The sequence below is a fragment of the Pongo abelii genome, chromosome 2, assembly GCF_028885655.2.
Source record: "Pongo abelii isolate AG06213 chromosome 2, NHGRI_mPonAbe1-v2.0_pri, whole genome shotgun sequence".
NCBI classification, from domain to species: Eukaryota; Metazoa; Chordata; class Mammalia; order Primates; family Hominidae; genus Pongo; species Pongo abelii.
This window is the reverse complement of record NC_085928.1, coordinates 139496403-139517634: the sequence shown is the minus strand read 5'-3', so window position 1 is coordinate 139517634 and position 21232 is coordinate 139496403. Positions and strand designations below refer to the sequence as shown.

At 47.7% G+C, this 21232-nt stretch overlaps 1 protein-coding gene across 3 annotated transcripts in view; it reads right to left on the bottom strand.

The window, feature by feature from the left end:
• Positions 1 to 705: 705 nt before the first annotated feature.
• Positions 706 to 21232, bottom strand: part of SH3BP5 (SH3 domain binding protein 5) — a 78506-nt gene continuing 57979 nt past the window's right edge. The window contains exons 4-9 of one of the 3 annotated variants that reach the window (XM_002814037.6): positions 15575 to 15739; positions 8039 to 8169; positions 5651 to 5693; positions 4722 to 4941; positions 2696 to 2956; positions 706 to 2146 (exon numbers count right to left, since the gene is read on the bottom strand). In XM_002814037.6, the coding sequence (XP_002814083.1) occupies positions 1929 to 2146; positions 2696 to 2956; positions 4722 to 4941; positions 5651 to 5693; positions 8039 to 8169; positions 15575 to 15739 (1038 nt within the window). In that variant the 3' untranslated portion in view covers positions 706 to 1928. The remainder of the gene's footprint in view (positions 2147 to 2695; positions 2957 to 4721; positions 4942 to 5650; positions 5694 to 8038; positions 8170 to 15574; positions 15740 to 21232) is intronic. The other 2 variants (XM_054552576.2, XM_054552575.2) reach the window with 2 other exon arrangements.

The window sequence follows — 21232 nt, the reverse complement described above, 5'->3', positions numbered from 1 at the left end:
ATCCACCAGCCTTGGCCTCCCAAAGTGCTGGGATTACAGGCATGAGCCCTTGGGCCCAGCCGGCTGTTTAATGTTCTTAAATAGCACAAGGGACTTCTATGAACTTTCCTAGATGAAATATTAACTACTAGGTAAAACACCTGTTTGATACTGCAAAGGGTTATTTCTGAAACTTAAACCTCATGATTGGCCAACCAAGAACTTTTTCTTCACAGCATGCTTTAATAATGAAATGCAGATTAAGAGTCCAACATTATAACATTTCCACAAAAGAAAGAATCCATCTGATTCTCAACTCTGAATGCACATTTGAATTCCCTCGGGGAGCTTTTAAAAATCTGATGCCCCAGTGTACCCCCCAGTTAATTAAATAATTCTCTGGGGATGAGAACTGACAGCAACACTTAAGCTTCCTGGGAGACTGCAGTATGCAGCCGAGGCCCACTCCTCCAGCGTCACCACCTCGTCTTTATTTTATTTATCTATATCTGCCACTGTGTCTCCTCATTGCCCACAGCCTTAGCAACAGCAAAAGTAGAATTCAAACCTTGGTAATCAAGGATTAAATTATTACTGTTCATGACCTCAATTGAAAATGATTACTGGTGACCACAGCACTCCATGCTCTTCCTTATGGAAAAAGGGTTGCCTAGAAGATTTAGGCAATACTGGGAGTTCTTATTTGAAGTCACAGAAAGGAGAAACTTTTCTCAAGCCGTTTTTATTACACTCAGTGTATTAAGACAAGTACAAAATAACCTTGTAATTAAGATACTGTATCAGTCAAAAAAGAAGTCACTATTGTATGAAGAGATTTACAAATGACTAAAATATACAGGCTGTGACAGAATTAACAGTTTGAAAGAGGGCTGCTTTTTTCTTTTAGAAATGCTAAATTTTCTTAACAAGACAAAAATACAGTGCTCTAAATATGCATTACCATGAAAACATTAAAGAAAAGCAGTCTTAACACTTTACTATTAACAGCCTTTGCCAACACATGCCTGCCTACTCCCTTTCCTAACTTTAAAGAACAGTTTCCTCTAAGGAATACTAGTGCAGCATAACCCTTAAATAATTTCATTTATTTTTAAAGTTACAACCTACAGAGAAATTAACATCTTGTCAATCTAATAACAGTGGCAACCATTCTTCACATGCACTTCTCTTAGAATAAATCCCCTTGGCTGGCAGGATAAGGCTAATGCTGTAGAACCTTCTCCCCGACAGCCACAAATCCCCTTCTGTAAGTCCCTCCTACCCTCATCCCCCCGCATCCCCACTGGCATTCACCTTTCCCACCCCAAAAAGTGCAGCTCATGGTAGCCTTCTAGAAAATGGTTTTAATGGGTATCCCAGCATACACGCTTTTTTAAAAGCCCCCTCTGAACACCAGAGGTGGTGAAAATGAATTGTGTTCTTGGATTTTTTTTTTTAAGCCTCCACTGGGTCAAAAATATGTGCTCTTAATACTTGAGTTTTTGCTTTGTGTGTGGGTTTTCTTTTTCATTTAGATATCGTGGGATAAAGTGGAGAGGACATCTCCATTTTCCCATACACATTGAGGGTGAGAAGAGAAAGAGAAGCAAGTTGTTGCCCCCACTTTGGCCTGGCTTCCCAGCCATCTTCCCAGCTCTGTTCTTTCATAGGAACTAGTTATTGCTTCCACAATGCCGTTATACGGAATGTTCCACAAAGGCTGTGAACCTGGTCACAGTCTACCCGCAACAACAACTCTGCTCTGAAAAACCAGCCCAAGAGCTCTTACCCAGAAGAACAATCTTTAGCCCTCAAGGTCACTGAAACTTCATTAGAGCAGTTCAGAGTAGACGTGTAAGATTTGGCATATATTAAATGATTATTGGCACAATGTTCTCCAGTTCCATGTATAAATGTTGATATGCACATGGGCCAGGGCCCAAGATGAATCAGCCAATCTGCACCATTTTTATGTCAGCAATAATTCCATCTCTTCCCTTTGAGCACTGTAGGGAGAGCTGCTTCATCCGGTTCTCCAAGGCCTGGCCCTCAGGGGAGATGCTGCTTTGGCTCTTACTGCTGCCACCACTGCCACTGCTATTGCTGAGGCCCCGGTTGTTGTTGGCTTTGTCACTTGTTTTATTCTCTGCCCCTTCTGCCCTGTCTCCTATAGAAATACAAGGATTATCAAAAGTGAGTATTGACAATTCTGCCCTGTCTCCTATAGAAATACAAAGATTATCAAAAGTGAGTACTGACAATTCTAAGTCACTTGAGCTCAAACCAATCAGCTAACTCAGCCCTGTAGAATTCCCACTGTTGCCTACCGTGCCTATCAGAGAGGTTCTTAGTACATAATCATTTACTGCTTTTATTCCTTGTGATGTTTTATATATTCCTTAGCTATAGAAATGAAATTTGCCATATTCACTTTATAGCTGAGAAACAAACCTCTCTACTGTGTGCTTGCCAAGGAGACTGTTCTGATGTGAGACATAGGACCTAAGCTCTACTTTATAGAAGCTGAGTGGAGCCAGGAGCACCCCCAGAACAGCACTTGGAAACAACCTCAGTGATCAATACTGACAGCACAACCACAGAGACCTGGTAATGCAGCATGGGGGCCCTGAGACCTGGCAGAGGTACGGAACGGCACAACAGTCAGGCTACAGAGGCATTGTGGCATCTGGGACGGGGTGAGAAGGCCGCTACTCACCTCGTTCTACTTCACATTCAGGGGAGGAGGCCCCGCTGCATTCACTTCGAGGGCCCAACACTGGGAACATCATCCCAAACTCTGACAGGGACACAGGGCTGGGCAGATCCAGGCTGCCAGGCCTCACAACCGCAGGGAACTGGTCAGGCATCTCAGACGGGCTTGTTGGTCCTGAACTAAAGCTGGACACAGACTGGGTTTCCGAGTCATCTTCAGACACAAAGTTGCTACAGCTGTCATCTTCAAAGGCCTCCGAGGCCACTAAGTTGAGAGAGAACACCAGTCACATGGGTTCTGTCACCTCCTCAAACACCACAAGTGCTTGCTGCTGGAAGGCAGCTAGACACAGCATGGGGACTGCAGAATCTCTACCTCTGTGAGTGCCTAATGAAGGAATGTGACTTCCCAAGCCTGGATGACCAGCCTCTAAAGCAGCTGGAAGGGAAGCAGCTGGCAGCTGGATCCCATGGATATTAAGCGCCCTTCCAATAACCTTATAACCCTACCAAGAAATCAGTGTCACCAGACACCACCTTAAAATGGAAGATTAATTCAGCCACAAATTAGGACCTTTACTCCACCTCAGTCCCCCAAATAGATCCTCATGTGCACAGGAAGAGGTTCTAGTCCTCTGTAACACATCCCAAACAAAGCCAGCTGGACTCAGGCTTCTTTCTTAGGGCAATAGAAGCAAGAGCTGCTAGAAGAAACAGGCCAGCATGGAGTATCTGTTGGGACCTTTGTTATCTTCCAGGTAACTTCTGATCTCATAAAGAACACACTCAAAGGCTACCCACATCACCATTTGCTGCAAAAGAACAGAAATCCTTTACAATGCTCTGTAGCCACATTATTTGGTAGACCAAAATAACAAGGCCCAGACACATGTTATTCCCATGGCTTCAAAGCCTCTTTGGCCTTTAGCGGTTTTCCCTCAGCCTGCCCACAATCCCACTCCTTATTAGAACTTTCCTACTCCACTCTTCCCCCTCTTCTCTTTAAAAACAGCCTTGTAGCATTCCATAAAGGTTTCTTATAAATGATAAATACTGTAATGTTGGGGACAGAAAATGGGCTCAGACCTGAATTGAATCCCTAACTCCACTACTTGCTGTGTGACCTTGGTCAAGTTACTTTACCTCTGTAAGCTTCATGATCCTCTCCATGCAGGGTTTGAGATGATGTATATATTAAAGTACCTCATACATAGTAGTTGTTCAAATGATAGTTTCCTTTTCTTTTACCTTGAACCTAGTACTTAAATATTTGTTGAAGGAATTAACTCCTGAGGAAGGAGCTTGGGAAAGAGCTGACAGGGATTATTGCACAGGTAAGGAAAAGAAAGGAAGTATGCAAAGACAGTGTTGGGTGGGTTTTCTTGATGGAAAAGAAAGGAAGTATGCAAAGACAGTGTTGGGTGGGTTTTCTTGATGAGCATGACAGAAACCAATTCAAACTTCTATCAGTTTTCCAGGGGGTGGCCCTGAGAAAAGAGGTCTCTATGGTCAGATGTCAGTAAGAGCCACCATTTGCTGAGTGCTTCTTGGGTGTCAGGGGTTGATTCATGTAATCTGAACCACCACCCTACACAACGGATAATATACAGTAGATAGCATCATACTCCCCGTTTAACAGGTGAAGAAACTGAAATACAAAGTTAGGCCCTTGCCCACAACATGCACTAGTAATGATGTAAAGGTAGATTTGAAACAAATCTGATTACAGCTCTTCTTTCCTGCAGGACTTCTCAGCCTTGAATGTTCTAATGTATACTTTGACTCTCAAAGAGGAGTGAAGGTGTAACATTTTCCCAATTTATTTGACCACAGAATCCTGACTTTGAGGAACACTTAGTACCATCTTAATGAACACAGTGTTCCATAAAACATGGGAACCCACCAGAAACAGCCCTCAGGCCTGCCCAACTCTGAGACCTTTCACTGATGGCCAGAGAAAGTGAGGACCTTGGGAAACAAATCACACAGTCTGATATCTCCCCACGTACCCAGTGGAGCCCCTGACTTACCAGAAATGGCATCAGGCTCAGGTTTGCTCCCTGGCAGATCCTCCACAGATGTGCTGCTGCCCTCAGCACCAACACCGCATCCCCGAGGCCCCATGGCACTGGAGCGCCGCCGCTCGTGGATCTCATCTGAGATCATCTCCAGGTTCTTCAGGGCCATCTTATATTCGCCTTTTGCCAGGGTCAGTTTGGCCTGCAGGTCGTCCACAGTCTTTTTCAGTTGCTGGTCAAGAGAACAGGAGACTAAGTGAAGACTACCCTGCTAGCCTTAAGATGCTTTCTGAATGACAGGTTCAAGTACATTTTCTGCCCATCATTCTACTTCAAGGAATTTTCCAAGACATGACCGAAGACCTGATTACCATTATAACTGCTATTCATTCACCAGACAAAATCAGCCACCACCATCCCCAGATCCCATCCAGGTGACAACCTCTAATATCCAAAAACTCTCACTGGTGGAATAAACCCCATCAGGGAAGCAAAAATGGGCATCAGACACACCAAAGTCCCACAGTCTAGACATCTGGTTCCCAGTACAGTGGTTCTCAAACTTGAGCTTGCATCAAAATCCCCTTGGGTGTTAAGACTCAGCTCACTAGACTCCAACCTCAGAGTTTCTAATTCAGTCGGTCTAGAGTGGGACCTGGTCTATCAGGTCTCCAGGTGATGCTGATGCTGCTGGTCCTAAGAGCACGCTGTGAGAACCACTGGCCTAGTACAACAGAGAAAGTGACTGAACGGCAGTTACAGAGGTTCAGAGACCACTGAAGACCCAACCGAGACAATTTTGAGGTCTGAAAACTCAGTAAAGCCTCTCTCTCCACTTTCCCCTATAGCAAGTGGCCCATGTGATATTCTGCTAACCCAGAAAAGTGAAGCTTTGAGTGCAGAAAAATCTCATCAGTGACGAAGCCCAAAGCTACACATACCTCGAGCTGCACGTAGTACTTTGCCTTGAGTTCAAAATAAGGCCTGCAGAAGACAGGAAGGAAAGCCATCAGAGTAATATAATATAGTGACCACAATCAACTCCACAAGATGAACAAGAGGCATCAGCTACCACTGGCCAGGTCGTCCTTCCAATATTTAGTAAACTCTTAACAAGGCCATGACATGTGAGTGATGCTCCTAGCTCTGGAGACTGACAGACACCAGATGGAATGACTGGGCTCACCCAGGGCTATATTAACAGGAGGCCCATCTCAAGACATAGGGAACCCACACACACATATCTTGGGGACTCTGCAATCTAGCTCATGTTCCTCCTTTGTGGGAAGGCTGTTCAGAGCCTCACAGGTTATACCCAGCAGTAAGGGTGGTCTGGATCTGCTCTTCTAATGAAGTTGGCTCCCCAGGGATGAAGAGCAGATGAGGCTGGAGAAGGGGCTGCTTAAACCTCTTCCTCTACTGAAGTCAACTGGGGAAGAGAGAGAAGCACCACTCCTCCCTCACAGCACAGCAAGGCCACCACTAGGAGGGGGTCTCAGGTTGGTCCTCCCAAACCTTGTCCAAAGACTGGAGTTATTAGTTGGCCGACTCAGCCACATAATGGGCACAAGAAATGCCGGCATCCTAGCAGTTCCCTTGGTTCTGGGTCAGCCGAAAGAGCTTGGCTCTTTTTTAGGAACTTTGGTGCCTGAACATTAAGAGTAGATCACTGCTTTATTCTTGAGCTGTTCACCCTCCATGAAGCTCTCAAGTCCTGCATCCTGAGGATCCAGATGGATGACAAGGACACAGGACTGCCATTGGTGGATATGAAAATCCTGAAACTTGGGGAAAGAGTGAGGTGTATAAGCTCTCGTGTGACCAAAAGGAGCACAAGGTGAAGCGTATGTGTATGAATGGGCATCAGAGGGCACAGGGAAGATGTCCCAGCAAAAGGAACATAAGCATCCATGCAAGGGAGTGTGGCTGGAGAGGCAGGGTGGGCATGGAGGTGGCCTGGAAGCCACTCTGTGGGATGCACAGATGTACATTTTAACCTTTGGGCAGACAGGAGCCACCCAAGACTACGATCTATCCCTGTACTCTTCTCGGAGTCTGAAAAGGTTGGCAAAGTACAATCACAAGACTTATTTTCTTAAACAGGTTAATGGATGAGTATGTGATGTGTGTGCAGTGGGAGTTCTGGGTCTTTTGAGAAAAGACCCACCATATTCACACCAAAGGAAGCAGCATCAAAGGCTGCTGCTCGGCCTCCTTGGGTGTTGCCATGTGGATGATGCCTGGGCTTGCCCAGAGCAGGCACAGGTCCTACAACAACCCTCACCACCTCCTGCCTCCCCTGCAGAAAAATGCCATATACACGTCTATTACTTAGCTCTCAGGAGATCACCCCTGACACACCAAAAACCAAACCAAAACAAAAATACACTAGTCAATTAAGTGCAGTAGTAAATGGTTAAATGCTGTTCCTCTGCACGTATGTGTACCTATGTATGTTGGAAGAGTGTGAGCAGAAACTAAAGAAAAGTCAAGCCTGGGTGAAGGTACTGGGGGGTAGTACAGAGCCTAGGAGGACCAAACTCTTCTTGCAGATCCTCTTCCTCACTGAATTGTCACCTTTCCCTCACTTCCATGAGGACTGGGCATCTGCCAAGCTTCCAACTGCCCAGCCCCTCCTGGCTGGGGCTGTGACCACACCTGGAGAACAGGCCTTCAGTAGCCCTGCACAGCCTGCTCTGGGTATATCTTTGGCTGTTAAGTCTAGGTCATCATAAGTCCTCCTTTTGCTAGGAGGCCCAGCAATTGGGAATGAAGCAGGGAGCTTGTCCCCAAGAGAGGGTACACAGTTGTGCCTGCCCACCATTATCAATATTGTATAAAAATATACAGGGCTGTAGTAAGAAGAGATTGGAGAAAAAAAAAAAACTACTAAAGCCAGTCTTACAGCATTTTATCAGCTCTTGATCACAGGAAACATGTATTGTGAACACAACTCATCCCTATTACACTGACAGATAAATTGAGGGATAGGGCCTTGTCCACACTGTCAGCCACAGATCCCAGAGTACAGCGTGAATTTACCAAATCCCAGCCAATGGGCCATTTAATAATGTGCCTTTGAAATTCCTTTTTCTGTGTTTCCTAACTCAGTCATATCTAGAGCAGCCCACCCCTTAGCATCCTCTGCCTCTGGGGGTCATAGAATATTAAGGGGCAAGAGAGCCTGAGCAGGGGGGCTCTGGTGAGGCCCCAGGGTCTACATCAAAGGACTACTCAGGGTGGTCCTTGAGTGCGTGTCATACAAAAGGCTGAGAAGATGCAGACTAGGACAGCCGCACGGCCCCAGGGAAGGCCGTGCCCAGACTTACTTGGACTTGTTGATGGCTCTCTTGAGTTTCTTCTCCAGCTGTCGCATGCGGCCCATGGCGGCATTGTACCTGGCTGCCGTCTCCTTATGCACCAGCTCGCTCCTGGTCTTGGTCTGTTCCGCCTCCATGACCTTGAAATGACAGCAGAGTTCAGCCCAGTCCAGCCCAGAACAGCCCCTGCTTGGAGTATTACTTATATTATTTTTCAAAAAATATTCTTTGCCCAGGCGTGGTGACACGTGTGTAATCCCAGCACTTTGGGAGGCCAAAGTGGGTGGATCACGAGGTCAGGAGATCGGGACCATCCTAGCCAACATGGTGAAACCTGTCACTACTAAAAAAAATACAAAAATCAGCCGGGCCTGGTGGTGTGCTCCTGTAGTCCCAGCTACTCAGGAGGCTAAGGCAGGAGAATCACTTGAACCCGGAGGCGGAGGTTGCAGTGAGCCAAGATCGCGCCACTGCACTCCAGCCTGGGCAACAGAGTGAGACTCTCTCAAAAATAAAAATACTCTTTGGGCCGGGCGTGGTGGCTCACACCTATAATCACAGCCCTTTGGGAGGCTGAGGTGAGTGGATCGCCTAAGGTCAGGAGTTTGAGACCAGCCTGGCCAACATGGCAAAACCCCGTCTCTACTAAAAATACAAAAATTTGCCGGGCATGGTGGCGCATGCCTGTAGTCCCAGCTACTTGAAAGGCTGAGGCAGGAGAATCACCTGAACCCAGGAGATGAAGGTTGCAGTAAGCCGAGATCACGCCACTGCACTCCATCCTGGATGGCACAGCAAGACTCCATCTCAAAATATATATGTATATATAGATATCGATATCTATATCTAGATATATATTTAAGCAAATTAGTGGTCAGACTAAGAATAAACCAACTCCCCAACAGTGGTTTTCTTTTCCTATTGATCTATTTTGAAAAAGTCTTGTGAGGAAAGATTAAATAGCTAATTGGCTGTGGCAATGACTGAGAAAGAAAATGGAAAAACAAAAATCGGAAAATTTTGAACTATTTTCTGATTCAACAGCTGTCCACTTCTCAGGTTCCTCGATCTAAGTAGCCACCTAGAGCTCCTCCTGTTCACACCTTGGGGCAGAGGCCTGATGGGCAGGCAAATGGCCAAACAGCAGCAGTGGGAACCTAAGAGACGGGGAACCTAATGGGGAGACCACCAAAATCAAGAACTAGGCATCGTGCCAGGCACGATGGCAGTCAAGCCAGAAAAGCAGCCATGACTTCCGTTGTTTGGTCCTTTCGCAAATATTCTGAACTAGTTGGCTGTGCACAGAAGAACTCAGGATCCAGAAGGGGCAAACTTTACATTTAAGCAATTAAATTAAAACCCAAGATTTTGAGGTACACAAACATTTGTGAGCAGAAGACGAGTCAGAGTTCTGGTGGGAACACTTTGTTAAGTCTGTTGAAAAAAATAAGTTACAAAACCAATACTCAAGGGCCCTCAACGGCCAAAAAACAAAAGCAGCTCACAGGCCCAGTCCCAGAGACATGGGCAATGTTAATTCTCTCCTTGCTTTACCTACAGAAAAGCATCAGAACAAGGCCTGCCTTGAAGAAAGAGGAGGGAAACAAACTGCAGTTCAGGCCACATAAGCAGCTTGCGATTTCTTTCCCTGTCTTCTGCCTACCACTCACAGTGTTATAAAATAAACGGGAGAGACAGTAGAGGTTAGGCTAAAGGGTTATTCTCTAATTCTGTATTCCCTGGGGAGCATCCGAGAGGAGCCCAGAGGGCTCATGGTCACTAGTCAGCTCTCTCAGACCCCATAGAACAATTTTAGGGAGGTACCACCATGTCTTTAGTTCACAGTTAAAAGAGAAGGCCACAGAGGAAGGTTGCCAATGTTCTACCATCTCCTCCAGTCAACAGCCACAATCAGCCCTAGGATAGTTTACTTATTACTTACGATAAGGATTTTTAAAGGTACCATGAAAAATTATGAAAGACTTTTATACGGGTATTAAAAATTACAGGGTGTCCTGTCTAGGGCACCCTTCCAGGCTATCTCTGACTTTGTCTTGAAGCTGTTTTACAACCCTGTAAGTTGTAGAAAACTGACACTAATACAAATGTTTTTTTTTTTCCAGAGAAATGAAGATGAACTGTGTCCCAGATGCAGTGGATGACTGACTGCCCTGTAATAGTCTATTTTGTATCTGTTGGTAATTCATTGAGGCATTCTTGGTTTTCTATGAGTTTGTATTTTTTGAATTCAAGAATTCTAACATCGCTGTTAGATCCCTCCTTATTTAATGAGAAATAAAATATTTGACACGAGAACATTTTATATTTGTATCCCAATTATGCTTTTACCTTCTTAAAAATATCTTTTAACAAAGGCTTCAGTGCTTCAGATAATTTTTAAAAACAACAAAATCAGAGAAGAAAAATAGGAGAGAACTGAGCTAAGCTGGCATGAGGTGACATGCTTGCTCACATGACTTCTCAACCAAGACCAAAGGGCTAAGAGAATCCTTTCCCTTTGCTTCCAAAACCAGATGTTTCACAAGGAAACAAAATGCATTGAAAATATCTCATGCTTAATACTTGGGGAAACAGCAGTAAATCTTAAGCTTTAAGGATTTACTGGTATAACCTTTATGAAAACTCAAGCCTTCAGGTTCATCAAAGACAACATGTTGGGGGTGACTGTTTTATTACAAAAGGATCCAATTAAAGGTTTACCTTTAAGGAGCTGTCAGAATGCATTTTCAATAGACTTGTAGAACCTGTAATTTGAGGCTCCTGTACAGAGAGTCCCCTGTAAGAAGCAGGATTCTCACCATCTGCACACAGGCCCTCATTCTGTCTTGGCCTCTAGGCTGCAAGCACAAGCACAGGCTTTCTACAGGAAAACACTCGGAAAGCTCCGAGCTCATGGCAATACTGGCAGTGAAAACTGAAGAAGTGGCCGGCACATCACTGTCCCCTGCTTCGCCCCACCAGGCCACGTCTACCACATCCTGTCCCTATCTCCCCACTTCTCATCTATATACAAAACCTCCAGCGCAGCCAGGTGCAATGGGGCTCATGCCTGTAATCCCAGCACTTTGGGAGGCCAAGGCGGGCAGATCACTTGAGGTCAGGAGTTCAAGACCAACCTGGCCAACATGGTGAAACCATGTCTCTACTAAAAATACAAAAATTAGCTGGGTGTGGTGGTGGGTGCCTATAGTCCCAGTTCCTCAGGAGGCTGAGGCAGGAGAAAAGCTTGAACCTGGGAGGTGGAGGTTGCAATGAGCCAAGATCCTGCCACTGCACTCCAGCCTGAGCAACAGGGCGAGACTCTGTCACACACACACACACACAAACACACACACACACAACCCTCCAACTCTTGGAAGAGACCTCCACATACCTCAGCTTCCTGCCTTGAGGAAGAAGGTCACTAAGCATGTCGCCTTGGTTATGTCTCCTAGGTAATCAAGGAGCGCCTCTATCTACAGCCTAGCATCAGGCATGAGCTGTGTGCAGTGATGTGGGTCAGGTGTGGTGGGATAAGTAAGGAGGAGGGTGGCTCAGGGGTAGGTGTGGCGAACTGCACCCCATACTCTGGAGCAGCCAGATGCTGAAGATCCAGGGACCACAGAGATACTGCTCAGCCCCAGACCCTGCTCATGTCAGCCCACAGAAGACAGCAAACAGCCAGCACCTTCCTGCATGGGCACCACTGGGCACTGAATGAGTGTTTCAGTCTGGTTTGGCCCAGCCTCTTCGCGGGGTCCCACACCAGCAGAATGGCCCAACCGGCTTAGTAGACATCCACCAGGCACAGCTCCTCAGCCTCCTGTTACAGCTTTCTCGACTCCCCAGTCTCCAAGGCCTTTGCACCCTCAGTTACACTCCCAACATCTCTTCCAACATCACAGAGCTGCGGTCAGGGGCCTCTTTGCCCAGGGAGGCAATCTCACTGTCTGCTCAGCATCTCCATTGTGACTGTTTCAGACTCTTTTCTGATTCTTACTGCGTCCTTGGGCAATGAGACCTAAGAAGGCGCTTCTTCCCACTGTGTGGAAGGGAGGCGGTTCACACCCACCAACGTCAGGGAGGCTGTCATGAGCAGCTCCTCACCTGCCATCCCTGGCTCATATACACTGTGGACCAGGAGAAGGGCTGGCCTGCGTCGTGTCCTCTCCAGCAGCCACCTGGGGCTAGTTCAGAAACAGTTCGTGCCTCGCATTTCCAAGTCACATTTCCTTCTTCCTCTGTCTGAGCTCTTTCAGCAGACATCAGAAAAGCCAATTTCTCCCTCCCAGGATGCCAGCCCCCCTCTCTCAGAGGATGAAAAGCTATCACCTTCCCCTAAAGGCTACTTCGGTGCCAAAACAGCTGAGGCTGAAGGGGCCTATGCTGCCCAAGCTCCCCAGCTGGGGAGCAGCAGGGACCCCAGGCCCTGTGCCCCAAGGAAGGCTGTTCAACTACAAGGTTGGCAGCTCTGCCACAAGCTACTTGTATTTTCCAGAGTCCTCGTCAACCCCAGCACTGAGCAGAAAACTGATCCTTTGTCCCTGTCTGTGCCACTGCATGCGGCCTAACAGAGCACAGCAAGGCTCCTGCCACCTCCTAGTATATTGGCTTCAGCCATGGCTCCAAGTGTGGCTGCCTGATGTCACCACAGGAAGCGTGAGGGGCTGCATAGATAATCTTGGGCACGTTACGTGGGAACCCCAGTGTCCCGCTGTGCCTGGAGGGATCGTGTAGTCCAAGCCACTGCCATTTCTTCAAGACAGCCCTGGGCCTTTCTGAGCATGGAATTTTCTTTTAGTAGACCCTTAAGTAATACTTTGGAAGAAGAGGGTGAGATGAAGCTCCCTTGTTCTAAAGAAACAAGCATCCTAGAGTACCCAGAAGGCAGACATGGGAGGAGACATTCTCTAGCCCTTTGATCACGCAGCTTTCAGCTGGCTGAGCATGCCAGGCCCGTGAGGCTCTAGGAGGGGTCAACATGAGCACCACTGGGGGAAATGCTAAGTCCAGAGAGTTCCCAGTTACTTGACACTGTTTCAAAGCCAACCATGCAAGTTTGTGTCCTGGAGAAAGAATTATGTTCGCATCATCCATTACATTCGGAGAGCCTGCTCTGCACGCTGAATTTCTGAGTGGCACAGGGACGTGATGGGGGAAAGCTTTGCCACAGGCTTTTGTCTCTTGCTGGTGTCTGTTTTTAACTCATCTGTTCAATGAGAGGCATTTCCAGCCTATGCAACTGTGAAGGGATCTGGGAAGAGGAACATCAGCTCAAAGGTGGAAATCCTGGCGTATGACCCGGAACACCTGCCAATCTGCAGAGGTTGCCCCCAAGCCCAAGAAAACCAAATGGGCCCTTCCCTTCAGTGGCCACAGAGAAGGCACATACCAGCTGGCCCTCCCAGGGCCCTATGAAGCCCTCATGACCTCAGGAGTACAGGGCCATCTTGTACAGCCCCACAGGTCTTGCACTGCACAACTCCAAAAAGCACTATTTCCAAAGTCTGTGGTGTGAACGGTGCCCTGAGTTATACAGTGCGGAGGTCTGGGGATGCCACTCCTTGGGAGGCCACCCACTATCCACTGGGGCCCTAGGACTTAAAAATGAGAGATATACAAAGCAGAAGCATGGTTTGTTTACCTTTAAAGAACAGATTAAATGACTTCTGAAATGCTTGCTTATAGGCTGACATGGGTCTCCAGCTGGGGTGGAAGAAGGGCAAAAAGGAAAAGTGGCCCTTCAGCTAATTTCTTGGAAGAAGCTACCTTACATTTTGTCCTTTTCATATCTATCGGGCTTTGGCTTGTGAACTTCCAAGATTTCCAGCCACCCCTTCCATTTTTCTCGAGATGACCCAGAAAAGTTTTTTCTAGCCCATGTCTAGCTCTGTGAGCATCACACCCACTAGGGGGCAGGAGGCGCAAGGCCTCACAAAGCCAAGCTCATCACACCCACTAGGGGGCAGGAGGCGCAAGGCCTCACAAAGCCAAGCTCAGCTTTGGCTGCAGGGAGAGGTGCATAAAGTCAACGCGGATTTGACTCTTGAAGTCATTTGTGTGCCAAGCTTTCTATTTAAGGAAGCGCAAGGCCATCTTTAATTATCAGATCCCCCAGGACTTGAGCCACTGTGGCAGGTGACATTTAAAAGGGAAATCCTATTGGCCTTAACCTGCTGACTTTTCTAATCCAGTCCCCCAGACAGCTTTCTCAAGGAGTCACCAAGACCTCTTGCAACCCCCTACCTGCTCTGTCCAGGGTCTTATTGGAGCTGCTGAAGCCACAGGTCAGCTCACCCACCCACCCTGCAGCAAACCAGCCCTACACTGGTTTTCCAGGCACTGGGGATCTAGACAGAGAATGCAGAGGGGCACAATGGACCCAGGCTGGTACGGGGGGATACCAGGAACATGAGCCTGGGCAGCCCAGGAGCCAAGCCTGGAAGGGGAAAGAGGTATCCAGGAATATTCTGTGTGACTTCTAAGAAACCCGATAGAGTTAGGCAGGGGTAACCAAGTACTGCTGAGCCAAGAACTGTCCCTAGCTGCTATGGTCTGAACGTTTGTGTCCTCCCAAAATTCTTATGTTGAAACTGATCCCCAGTGTGAGCATATCTGGAGGTAGGGCCTTTGGGAAGTGATGAGGTAATGAGGGTGGAACCCTCATGAATGAGATTAGTGACCTCATAAGCTCATGTACCCCTTCCACCGTGTTAGGACATGGAAAAGATGGTCATCTGTGAACCAAGAAACAGGCCCTCATGAGACACTGAATCTACCAATGTCCTACCTACCAATGCACTTTTCATCCTCCAGAGCTGTGAAAAATAAATTTCTATTGTTTACAAACTACCCTGTTTATGGTATTTTGTTTAGTATTTTGTCTTGGCCTGAACAGACTAAGGCACACCATTTCTGGCTCTTGAGTAACGCAGCCTGAGAGGTGGTCATGAGAGCCGGTAAAGAACCCAATATAATGACATAAAACCCAGCAAGCCAAGCTGTGAGTAAGGATCACACACAGTCCGCTTCCTCTGTGCCTGTCAACTCCCTGAATCCCAGCCCAGAAGGCCTGTCGTAAGGACACACCTGATTCTGGTCTAATCTGCCACGACCCCTGCCTTCCTCTGACAGCACATACCCGAAGTGCAGCCCCCATGTAGGGCTGTTCATCAAGGTCTCCCCATCACAGATTAGACACCCAGCCAGTATGCTGGGGTTCCATGGGAACAAACCCTGGAAAATCTGGTCCCTCTGGAAGCCTGAGTCCAGTCAAGATCCCCCGGGGATGACCCAAACCAGACAAACCTCAAGCGACATAAGGGAAGGAGCAGCTCTCGCTGTCACAGAGAGTCACTGTGACTCATTCTGGAGCACTGGCTTCGTACCAAGCACAGCCAAGAGACCACATGGAGATGACAACCTGTGATTTTCAGAGTGTTTTCAGGCAACATGCCTGGGAGTCGAGTCTGTTACCTCCGCTCGGGGGAAGCCAGCGCACATGCACGTGCACACCCCCACAGCACACCCGGCCATGACTCATACCCTCTGAGTGGCGTGATTCAGCATCTCCTGCCAGGCGGAGTCGAACTGCCGCTTGTCATCCTCCAGCAGCCGCTGCTCGGCCAGGGAGATGGTCTCCTTGGCGGCGCGGAGCACCTCCGTGGCCCTCTGGAAGTCCTGCGTGGCTTTCTGAGCTTCCAGCTGAGCCTGTGTGAGAAAGAATCCTCATGAGGCCTCAGAAAATGGCAGGGGCTCCCCACGGTCCATTTTACCTTTCAAAAAATAAGCATCCCAAGGACCAGAACAAGCTCATCTCTGCCTCTTCACTCCCGGCACCCACAGGTCCTCATAGATGCCAGACAGGGCAATGGACCCCTGATGGGGGAGTGAGTGCCAAATCAGTGAGCAAACAGTTTCCACAGTTCTGGACCCAATGGATGAGATAAACACGTCAGCCCTCAGCCAGAATCTGACATGGCAAACCAGCCCATCGTGGGACAGGTACAGCCAAACCCACAGCCTTTCTCAGAAGCTCTGCCTCACTCGAGGCCTGTCACCTTCCCTGCCCAGATCTGTGGCTCAATTCATGGCAAGTCAGAACCAGGAAGGCCCCCGGAGATCATGGTCCAAAGACTTCACTCTATAGAAGGGGGACCTTAGCTGAGAGGACACAGCCTTTCCTGAGATCACACAGCTGACTAGAAGCAGAGCTGTGCCAGACTCCGGCCAGTATGAGTTCCAGCCCAGCACTGTCACTCCGCCAGACAGTCCCCCACTCAACTCACACCCACTGACACCAGCAACAGGCCAAGTATGGCACCAGGCAGGCAAAGAGAAGGACCTAATTAATTAACACAACACAGTCCCTGCTTTCAAGGAGCATCAGGTAGGATGCTCCTTGAAAGTTGGTATGGGAGAACCAATACCAACTGTAGCTGACCACATGTCTAGAGCTGCCCGCACGACACGCATCTACTGATTGTTCAAAATGTGATTAATCCCAGCCAGGTGCAGTGGCTCACACCTGTAATCCCAGCACTATGGGAGGCAGGCGGATCACCTGAGGTCAGGAATTAAAGACCAGCCTGGTCAACATGGTGAAACCCCGTCTCAACTAAAAATACAAAAATTAGCCGGGCGTGGTGGTGGGCACCTATAATCCCAGCTACTTGGGAGGCTGAGGCAGAAGAATCACTTGAACTCAGGAGGCAGAGGCTGCAGTGAGCCGAGATTGCATCACTGCACTCCAGCCTGGGCGACAGAGTGAGATTCCATCTTAAAAAAAAAAAAAAGTGATTAATCCCAATTGAATGTAAGACATCCCTAATCTTAAAGACTTAGTACAAAAAAAAAATGTTAAATATCTCAATAATTTTTATTACATGATGAAATAATATTTTGGATATACTAAATAAAATATATTATTAAAATTAATTTCAGTTGGGTGCAATGGATCCCACCTCTATTCCAGCACTTTGGGGGGCCAAGGCAGGAGGACCACTTGAGGCCAGGTATTCAAGACCAGCTTGGGAAACATAGCAAGACCCCACTTCTGGAAAAAATTAAAAAATTATCCGAGCATAGTGGCACATGGCTGTATTTCCCGCTCCTCGGGAGCCTGAGGCAGGAGACCGCTTGAGGTTACAGTGAAATATGATTATGCCGCTGCACTCCAACCTGGGTAACACAATGAGACCCTGCTTCTTAAATAAATACAATTTAAAAATTAAATTCACAGAGGCTGGGCACGGTAGCTCAAACCTGTAATACCAGCACTTTGGGAGGCTGAGGCAGGTGGATCAGAAGGTCAGGAGTTTGAGACCAGCCTGGCCAAGATGGCAAAACCCTCTCTCTACTAAAAATACAAAAATTAGCCGGGTGTGGTGGCACACACCCGGCCTGTAGTCCCAGCTACTCGGAAGGCTGAGGCAGAAGAATCGTTTGAAACTGGGAGGTAGAGGTTGCAGTGAGCCAAGATCGCGCCATTGCACTCCAGCCTGGGTGACAAGAGCAAAACTCTGTCTCAAAAAGGAAAAAAATTAATTTCACCATTTCATCTCTCCTCATCTTTCCTTTTTTACTGTGACCACAGGGAAACTTACAATTATACAGGTGATTCCAATTCTATTTCTTGTGGACAGTAGATACCTTTACCCCAAGATGGGCCGTGCGATGGCAGTTGTGTGACTGCATGAGAAATCAGCACTGAAACATCACAGTCACCACTCTACAGGCTCACCTTGAATTCCCCAGCAGAGCACAAGCCACAAGCCCGCCTCTGCAGCGTCCCACCACCCTCCCTCGTCCCACCACCCTCCCTCGGTTAACCACATCCCCAAGTCAGTTACATAAACCCTGGTGGGATGTCCCTAGGGCAGCCCCTGGGACTCAGGAAGAGGGGAACTACAAGGACCCCACCCTTCCCCAAGCAATTCTTATATGACTTCGAGGAAGTCTTCAGTAACCACAGGCTGAGGACGCTTTGTGATGAAGGTTAAAGGAGGGGGAACAAAAAAATCAGAGACTCAGAGCACGCCAGCCCCCAAGGCAAAGAACAGCTTTCCCGAGCACTCTGTGATTGTGTACTGCATACCAGACCCAGACCCAGCCCTCCAGGCGATGCCAATCAGATGGAGAGCTGAACCAAGCATGGAGTGGACACTCAGAAGTCCGTAATACAACGCTGTATGTGCGAGTGCCACATCAGGGAGGGAAGTATAGTAGGGAATGTGAAGAGAAATTATTTCCAGTACAGAGAACCAAGGAGGCCTCTTAAAGGAGGATGATCCTGAACTAAGGACTAAGGACACAAATGATTTGAAAACACGGGCTGATGAGGTGGGGGGGCAGAAGGAAGGATTTGAGGCCCTAAAGACATATTACAAAACAGAGTGCCTGTAGGAGATTTGATGATACCTCAGATCAAATTTTTAAAAAGGACTCCAGTGAAGACCTTGACTGAATGCCAGGCTAAACCTTCAACCAAAGTGGCCCAGGGACCTGCCCCTGCTGTGGACTCACCATGTGGCCCTGGGACCAGTCGCCCACTTCCACTCAGGTGTGCCTCAGCTACACAAGGAGAACAAGGATGCCCACCCTCCCTAGAGCTGACCAACTCACCCCCCAACCCCGGCCCCACCTCGTGCCTCCAGGCCCATTAGTGGTTCTTAGTTCTTTCATGTGAGGACAGCCCTGCGGGGCCTCCGCTGGCCAAGCTGCTGGGAACAAGAGGAAGCAGAGGGAACCTGTTACCTTAAAAGCCACTCCACCCCCTACCTATAGGTGGCCTCTCCTACCTATATGCTTCATACCAACTCCAGGAGACAGGATGAATCCCACAGGATCCTAAAATGGGATTTGTATTTGCTTTTTTAGGAATTTTTTAATATTTCAATTCAGCAACATTTAAGGGTAAACTCTCTTCTCCCAGTTCTCTCTGCTTCAGTTATGAATCCCTTACTTCTTCAAGCAAGAAAAGATGCTCTCTTGACGGCCTTCTGAAAGGTGGCTGCTGTACCACGGGCCCAGCACCTCTTCACACCCTCTGCCATGCATCTGATGAGTTCCAAATAAGAGAACCAGATCTCTACAAAGGAAAAGAGGAAGCCCATTTGAAGCTTCCTTTGAGAAGAACATGCACTGTCAAATTCCAGACAAGTGTCTGAAGTTTCTGCAAGATTCCTTCTCCTGTACAGTGACATCAGATACATGTTTGCCTTGCCATATCACAGGTACAACTAATGTGAGGCCTCATTCCATATTTAACTCATAGAAACCAGATGCCATCTCTCCATAATTCATGCACTTACAGGTTCATTCACTCAAGTAAGCATTGGGCACCTGTCATGCCCCACTGTCTATTCTCTCTATTCATTGTGGTCTCAAGGGGAGGCAATATCTCAGCTAAAGACCCTCACTTCCCAGCCCTCGCTACAACTAGTTCCCCTGGTAAGTGACAGCTAATGAGAGGTAAATGAACACTGAGTGAGATTTCCAGGAAGGCTCCTGTTATGGACTGAATGTTTGTGTCCACCCAAATTTACATATTGAAGCACTAACCCCTAATGTGATTATATTAGGAAGTGGGGCCTTTGGGAGCCATATTAGTCCATTCTTGTACTGCTATAAATACCTGTGGGCCGGGCATGGTGGCTCACACCTGTAATCCCAGCACTTTGGGAGGCCAAGGCAGGTGGATCACTTGAGGCCAGGAATTCAAGACTAGCCTGCCCAACATGGTGAAACACCATCTCTACTAAAAATACAAAAAAATTAGCCGGGTATGGTGGCAGAAGTCTATAGTCCCCAGCTACTCAGGAGGCTGAGGCAGGAGAATCACCTGAACCCAGGAGGCGGAGGTTGCAGTGAGCTAAGATCGCACCATTGCACTCTAGCCTGGGTGACACAGAGCAAGACTCCATCTCAAAAAAAAAAAAAAAGAAAAAAAGAAAAATACCTGAGACTGCGTAATTTATAAAGAAAAGAGGTTTAATTGGCTCACAGTTCAGCAGGCTGTACAGGAAGCCTGATTCTGGTATCTGCTCAGCTTCTGGGGAGGCCTCAGGATACTTACAATCATGGCAGAAGGCAAAGGGGGAGCAAGGCATCTCATACAGTGCCTGGACTTGGGTCCAGGGTGGGGGGAAAGTGCTACACACTTTTTTTGTTTGTTTGTTGGTTTGTTGGTTGGTTGTTTGTCTGAGACTGAATCTCACTCTATTGCCCAAGCTGGAGTATAGTGGTGCAATCTCGGCTCAATGCTACCTCTGCCTCCCAGGTTCAAGTAATTCTCCTGCCTCAGCCTCCTGAGTAGCTGGGACTATAGGTCCATGCCACCACCATTGGACAGTCTCCCTGCCAGCAATACATGGCAAGAGTAGCTGCTAAGACACCAATAATAATTTTTGTATTTTTAGTAGAGACAGGGTTTCGCCATGTTGGCCAAGCTGGTCTCAAACTCCTGACCTCAGATGATCTACTTGCCTCGGCCTCCCAAAGTGCTGGGATTACAGGACTGCAGGTGTGAGCCACCGCACCCAGTCACTACACACTTTTAAACCAGATCTCATGAGAACTCATTGTCGAAACAACAGTACTGGGGAGGTGGTGCTAAACCATTCATGAGAAACAGCCTCCATGATTAAATCATCTCCCACCAAGACCCACCTCCCAACATCGTTGATTACAATTCGACATGAGATTTGAGAGGGAGCACAGACCCAAACCTTATCAGGAGGTAATTAGGGTTAGATGAGGTCCTGAGGGTGGGACCCTTGTAAGAAGGGGAAGAGAGAGAGAGATCTCTCCCTCTGGTGCACTGAGGAAGCACCATGCTGTCAAAAGGTCTCCTAGGGAAGATTCTTCAAAGGAGGAGGGTATCAGGCAGCAGGCCAGGCCAAGACAGGAAGCACCAAAGAGTTTACACACTTATCTAACTGAGGAAAGTTTAACTGCGACATTGCTTCTCAGTGTCATCACAAAACACAGAACTTCCAAAGTCAGAAACCAATCAATTTCACAATCCTGGAGAGAGCTGGCTATCTGGTTCTCACCATCACACAAAAGATGACACCTAGAAATCTTTGGTACAACCGATAACATTTTACCTTCACATCGTAATAAAGGCCCCAGGCCCTGGTATTTAATATATTATTTGAATAGGGCTCTATGCTCTCAGGTCCTGTGGTGTGTGTAGTGATT